The 7,190-nt window shown below is 53.9% G+C and overlaps 1 protein-coding gene across 1 annotated transcript; it reads right to left on the reverse strand.

Annotated features, from left to right (window-relative positions):
- Window positions 1-1,046, reverse strand: MRS44_006138 (uncharacterized protein; the record flags this gene model as incomplete). Its single annotated transcript, XM_046268762.2, has 2 exons — window positions 1-755; window positions 854-1,046. The coding sequence occupies 2 exons, from the start codon at window positions 1,044-1,046 to the stop codon at window positions 1-3; spliced, it is 948 nt and encodes a 315-aa protein (XP_046140284.2).
- Between the last annotated feature and the right edge of the window lie 6,144 nt (window positions 1,047-7,190).

Genomic DNA, 7,190 nt, shown 5'->3' on the forward strand with positions numbered 1-7,190 from the left:
TCATGCCTGAAAGTGCTTGAAATAGTCGTCGGATAGTCTCGACGGTCGAGTCGTGCCGGTCGTCTGGGTAACCTCCACGGTGGGGGTATCAACCGGAGTGAGGGAGAGGCCTAGGCCCAGTGTCGCCTTGCCCGAACTGAGTGTCTTGGACCGAGTGTGGGTGGGGATGTAGTTGTTTTCTTCGCTATCGTCGTCGCTCGAGGCGCTGTCGGGGTGGTTGTAGGCGTGCATCTCCCAGTCGGGTGCCTGCGCAGCCAGCTGCATATCCACCATGGCATCCGTCAAGCAGTCATCCTCGCATAGAGGCATGATGCGATAGTTGAGGTTCTCCATGATGCACCGCTCAGTCACATTGAGCTGCTGGTTAGACCACATGCCATGTCCCCAAGCCTTGCAGTAATACTGTGAAGCGTCCTGAGGATCCTCGGTGAACTTGACAGCAATGACAAGCGCCGCGAGGATAATGAGCTCGGGGTTGACCGAATCGATGTGTAGCTGCTGTCGCTGAGGAACAATAGGAGCCGCAGGGAGAGTGTGTCGCTTTGACGCGGAGGAAAAGTAGTCGGAGAGGAGAGGGCACGAGAGACGCCATCGACGGGCGAAGCGAGAGTCGAGGCTGTCGAGAATGCACACCGCAAGAGCGACCGTCTCGATGGGCAAGTTTGCGCGGCTGAGGATGGCCTGCACCAGAGGCACAGAGGCGGTGGCCAGGGAGGCCGACGAGGGGATGAGGTTGACAAGGTGGATGGCGGGGCCTGCAAGTAGCTGGGTTAGCTGGACGTCCCTGCGTTTGATACGGATAACGAATCCATGAGAGAAACAACGTGATAACGTTGGTTGACCCTAGACTCACCTCTGAACCGGGCCATCAATGGCTCCCCATCATCAAGAGTGGTCCTCGGAGACTGAGCAGCCGACGAGTTACGAGAGCTCGGGGGCGGTGTGGGAAGGTTGGAGAGAGGTCGGTAGGTAAAGTAGCCTTCGTAGCGGCAGTTCTTGTCGTCGTTATCCATCATGTCTTGATCTTGAGCCAGCTTCATGTTCATGTTTGCTTGTTGGTGGTGACGCTTCGTCCAGTCCTCGATCCTATGCAGCCCAAAGAGCCGGTTCTCATGATTCGGCGTGTACGTGTGTGTGCAAAGAACAAACTCGTCTACGAGGGAATGCTTGAAGGGCGGAATCATGCGAACACACACACGACAGCAGCCACGCAAAACTATACTCGGGAAAAAGAAGGGGGAGGGTAGGTTATATAGACCGAGCCGCGTGTGTATATATAGACCGAGGGGAGTGCAACACGAGCGAGCGGGTGGAGAGCTGGCCAAGGGGGATTCACCAAGAGTAAGGCTGAGCCTCTGCTAGACACTGCTAGACAAGGATTCCGCCTAGGCGGTATTAACCCCAAGCTGGGCTCTGGCGGTGGAGGCGGCTGGTTAGGTGTGGTGGACGCCCAGCGCTGGGACAGGGGGCCCAGGCAACCGAACCAGGCTACGGCTTTGTCGCCAGCAAACGCACGGCAGCGGGCCCTGTCTCCTTTGAGCGAGAAAGGGGATCAACCGGTTGTCAATATCCCGGCTTGCATCAGTCTTTGGAGGACAATGAAGCGGAAGAGAGGCCTGAATGGCGGCAATACGGGTTTGTGGCGCCCGTGAGGTGACTTGGAGTGATGGGAGAGGCCGTAAGAGATGGGCCTTTTTTGATTGACGTTCAATGTTTTGACTGGCTGCTTCAGCTTCGGGGCCGGCCGCAAGGTCTGCACAAGTTTGTTAGAGAAAAGACTCCAGGGGTGTCATCAAGTGGAGTGAGTGGCGACGATGAGAGAAGTCTGCTCTTTGACTATATTCTGTGAATATCTTTTCTCTGGTGACTGTCTTGTCTGTAATCGCTCTGTCTGGGTCGCAAATGACACCGCTTATCAAGTGATGGATCATCATCCTTCAGCTGATGACGGGTCGGCTATTGGTGCTACTGTGGCTGTTGCTGACTTGCTCTTTGATGCTGATGACGCCCAACGGTCTCCTCGCCCTGTCGCGTGGCTGACAACCAAATCAGGGAATATGCCTCTTCACACGTAGCACGGGCGATTGTCTAGAGCCAGAAGGTGGTCCTTCACAAGACGTAGCATGTACGCAACGATGCGCGGGCTTTCGTTCCTGACTAGTCGAGAAACACGGTTCATACGTCAACGGTGCGTGCTCTGGGTCATAGTTCCGCTGGCATAAGATGAATGACGAAAGCAAAGCAAAGAAGCGCTGCCAAGGGTTTCGAACGGACATCACTACAAGGCCGTCAACAAAGACACTCTGCAAGATCAGCACACCCTCCGTCAACTTCTTGCCTCGGGTTCCAGGTCTCATGAGCATCTCGAGATGCACATGCAAGCGCCCACCTGCGAGGTACGGCGAGAGCGACTGTGGCGGTGAAACCGTCCCGTCTTGATTCATTCCTCCATCATGCCGCCATCAGCGATGATCCCCCTCTTGGTTTGGATCTTTGGTAAACCTAACCCAGCCTGCCGGGCTGTAAGAGATGAGAAAAACTCCTTCAGGCCTTGGCCGTCAGCAAGCGTTGGGCTGGGGCACTGCCCCGTGGGCCAGATCGAGTGCCAGATGTGCTCCTTTCGGTGTCGCTCCGCTGACCTCATTCGCCCAAGACAGGCGCCACGAGCGAGCGTTTTCTTTTCCTAGGTCGGTCGATGGCTTGCTCGTCATGTAACCCATGCACGGCATATCACGGTTATGCTGCACAAGTCAGAGAGCATCACATCATGGAGTTTCTTGTCCACATCTGGACAATGTCAGGCCCAATTATGCACAACTGCCGCTGCACAAAGTCGCGTGCTCTCCCACGTAACCTCTGTGGAGCTGCATGACTGGTGCTGGCTTGCGCCGAGCTCACGGCCGAGGACCCCTTTTCATCCCTCACCTCGCTTGCTGGCAGTCAGCTAACGATTCCAAGAGAAGATCGGCCTCATCCTGGTGGTTGCCGAGACCATGGCGGGAGCAAACAAGTTCGCACGCGATTTCAGCATCCGTTTCTGCACGGGAAATGGCCTGGCGCCGCTGAGGCTGACTTGATTCGGGGTCCTCAAAGATGCCCCAGAGGCTTGCCTAGCGTCTTTCTTGCATCTCTCGAGAAGAAGCTACGCGTATCCGCCTGCATTGCCCGCGTTCGCATGGGGCGGCTGGCATAGGATCTGACAAAGATCTGTCTGGTCTGTGAGCTCGGAACCAGGTTGTTTTCGTCTTGAACCTCCAACATGTCATCATCAAACTTCCATGGGTCACCCATCAGCATAGCATCGCCTCAGAGCTGAATGATCGAGGCATAATCCAGCCTCATCCCTTCACCGCAATCGAGCGAATTCCATCTTGTTCGCTAGCATTTCCCTTTCCGTCTTCGAGCGCTTCTGGAGCGTCATGGTTCTCGAGCCGCGGGACGACTTAATTAGCCGCAAGGTAAGGTCTGAGACCTTGGCGGCACGCTAGCTGGCGATGCCGTCAACCTCATCTCACCGCTCAAACAACCTCGGATGGAACAGGCTGTGAATGACCTCCTGTTCCCGTCCCGTCGCCCCGTGTCTGCATCGCGTACCTTGTATGGCGGCGAGGGCCCTGCAGGTCGGAGAGATGCCCGACATTGCGCAAATAAGCTGTGCTTCCGACTCAGCCTTGTGTCGCAAAGTGCGTGCTTCCGGCATCTTGGAGTCGTCCGTCAACCGCCCACGTTTTCATGTTAGTGGCAGCAAGGTGCTTCCGGCTGCGCGGTGCATGTCCCTCTTGAGCTGACTGCCTGGCACGGGTCCACTGGAGGTTTGTTGTCGCATACACACGTATATCTGCTTGCCCGAGTGTAGTAAGACGGTAGCGAGATTAGCAGGCAGGCCTCGGCTTCATCGAGGAATCGCAGTTGCGTAGGACTCTCTGGTCACCTGCAACCATCTCTTGTTGTCGATTCACTGATCAAACAACCGTCAATCGATTGGCATTGCGGGGTTGTCGATCTGGCGGATGATCTTCTCCATCACATGCTTCCGAGCGTGGGGTGCATCGGCGCAAGTTGGAGGGTGCATCGCGGGCCTCTTGTTCGTTAGTCAACGAGAGCTTGTTGTTTCCTGTTTTATCTTATCCTACCAGCATGAACCCGAATGAGCTGATACACTTTGACGAGCCGGTCCGGTTGCCATCCGCAGCCATCCCTGGAAGAAGCCGTTAACATGCGATGATGGATCAGAAAGCCACCCGTTCGGTCCTTGTACCAGTACCGGGTTGGTCCAGCACCCTTGTCATTTCGAGGTCTATCTTGTTAGCCTTCAAGAGGGTGTGTCTATTCGGTGAATGACATTGACTGGAGAGAATTGAGATGGTTTTGTGAAAGAAAACAGAGTTGAGTTTATCGGGAAGTTGATTGATGATGATGTGAAGTTCGCTAGTCCTGTGGTTGAGCAAGTGCCAAGCCCCACTCACTGCCCCTCCGCTGGCACTACCCGGTGCCACTCCGATGAAATGCTTTCAGCATCACCTCAAGTCTCGCAAGCTAGCTGAATTTGCTGTTTTACATTGTTGCAAACGGGCTTTGTCTGTTGCGGTGCTTTTTGTCCGTAATTCGGTGTTGCATGATTCCCTCTGATCTGTGTCACAATCTTCATCGTGGTTGTTGCATCAAGATGTGTGAGGTTTCATCTCTCCTGTCAAACCATCAAGGGTTCCCTTAGATCTTGTTGTCCCTGCAAAGATCACACAACAAACATTATATCCCTAGAACAAGCATGACAACGATCACTAGCATGTGTAACAACTCCAATCTCTTTGTTTTTTCGGCCTGTGATGTCATTACGGTATCCGCCTAGAACTCCGCCCCGGCGGTGGAAATCACCACAGCCAGCAAACATCATGGCTTGGGCAGCTCCAAAAACCTAGGCTTAACCGTAAAACTATTAACAGTCTGTAAAGACCTTTCTGTATTTTTGTATGGGTTGTTGGGTAGCCTGGCGTGATCCCCTCCAGCTTCGTCACTCTCCTCACTTCTTTCTTCCCCACCATCAAGCTATCAGAATATCTCTTGTGAGAAACAACCCCCTTTCTTCGATTACCATTGTCCCTGGCCCGAAGATTCCCACACAGATATTCTCTAGCTTCCACTTCACACTCTCCTGCCTCCTCCTTCAGTCGTTTTGATACCAGCTCTGGTAAGATCCCCATCCTGCCCCTGTCTAACTGATAACCCTAGAGGCACCAAGTCACTGCCAACTCATGACCAGTGGCATAATTATGACTATTAACCCGGGTCGAGATATTTCAATTAAATGCTGCGCCCCCTCCGAGCACTGGATCATCCCGCAAAGCCTGTGAGTTGCTGGAGGGTCTGTCATACAACCTTCATCGTTCACGCTTGTGCCCACTCCAAGTCTGGTTCCGGGGCATGATATGTTTCCATCTTCGGCATCCTTGTCCTTTACCCTCTGAGTAAAGGGATGCCGATCGTTGAAGAACTCCCAATGATCCATTAATTCCATGCCTACCTACGAGGCTCGAAACGCAGGAGCATCACCCGACCCTAAGGGACCCTAAGAGATGACTCTTCCCAAGCCCTACTCCCTCTCCTACCGTGCCTGCCCTACCCTACCGCACACGGATTTTCAGGCAACCCAACAACTTCTTGCCTGGATTCATTTCTCTTCTTCCTCTGATCATCCAACCATCGAGTCATCAGAACACCTCTCGGGAACAGAACCTCCTTCGTCTCCATCATCGCCGCTTCCCCTCTTTCTTCTTCCTCAATCATCATCATCACCACCGCGCTTGTAAGCAATGCCCCCTTCGCTTCGATAATCACCAACCAGTACGAAACTCGTTCATTCTGAGAGAGATCATTCTACTCTCCTTCATTCATCCACTATGTTTTCTGTGAATGCCCTCGTTTCTTGCGCTCCTTTACCACTCATTCTCGCAAGGATCAACACACTCTCCTCATTCCTACCTAATGATTCTCTGGGTACCGAATCAAAGCCAACCCATGGCTAGTAACGATGAATCAAGGTCAAGGCGGCATCTATATTGGAAGCGTGGGCTCCATCGGGAGCATGAAGGCCGGGGCCGTAGGCGGCGGCGGTGGAGGGAACCCGGGGCATGGAGGCCCCATGGTAGGTTCTCTCTTGACATGACCGTCCAATAGGTGGCTAACTGTGTATATAGAGAAATAGGCAGAGGAAGCGGCTGCGTCGTCGCACCGCCCCCCTCCTTCGGCAGACCGCTGAAGGAAGTGGTGAGCAAACTACCACTCCTCCCGCCGGTTCGGAACACGCAGACCACAAACCCTCACACCGGTAGCACGCAGGCTACTCCTCCCGCTGGTACAGAACCTATATCCTACCGCCGGAATCGAGTGGAATCGAGTGTACGAACCCCAGATCCTCCCACCAGCAGCACGCGGAACCAACATCCTCTCGCCGGTACACGGAACACAGAACGCGACCGTGGGTCTACCCCCAAGCCCATGGAACCCTCCATCGATCCGCGTTGTGCGCCTCTGGCTTCTTCGGCATGATCTGCATTCATTTGCTTGTATCACTCTTCATCAAGATCTTCTCTTTTCGAGATCTTGTCCGATAGAGCAGGAGCGCGCGCGAAGATCGAGGCGAGGCCGATGCGGAGCTCCATACCATACCTTTCCCATATCCATCCCATACCCCTCTCGCTTCCCTCTCGCTTCCCATTTCCTCCTTATCGATAATGGGAATGACCCTGACATATGCTTATAGGTTTTCCCAAAAAAAAAATAATCATCTCGGTAAGTAAACACCATTTTTGAGCTACGAGGTTTAGGTAACTAACAGTGATTCAGAAACGCAGCTTTACTCTCTACAACATGAGTAAATATCAGCCTCCTCTAACCATTATGACCATTACTAACAAACCCTTAGCGACCACTATTATCATCAACGGCTCGGTTGTGTTCGGCGCTGGGGTTGACCTTGCGGCGCTCTCCTCCGCCCAGCTTCGGGCGATCTTGGGCGGGTTGGCTTGGTCAAGGGCTCGAAGAAGCGGTGGGGTGGGCTTCTGAGCAACCCAACGGAAATAACACAGCCGTAACACAACTGAAGCTTAAACCCAAGCCTCGATAACACAACAACTTGGGCGGGTTGGCAGCTGGGGGCGGGGGCCCAGCTGCCGGCCCAGTCGTTGGCCCCA

This window comes from Fusarium solani (genome assembly GCF_023522795.1).
Source record: "Fusarium solani strain SB1 chromosome Unknown bctg00000003_1, whole genome shotgun sequence".
NCBI classification, from domain to species: Eukaryota; Fungi; Ascomycota; class Sordariomycetes; order Hypocreales; family Nectriaceae; genus Fusarium; species Fusarium solani.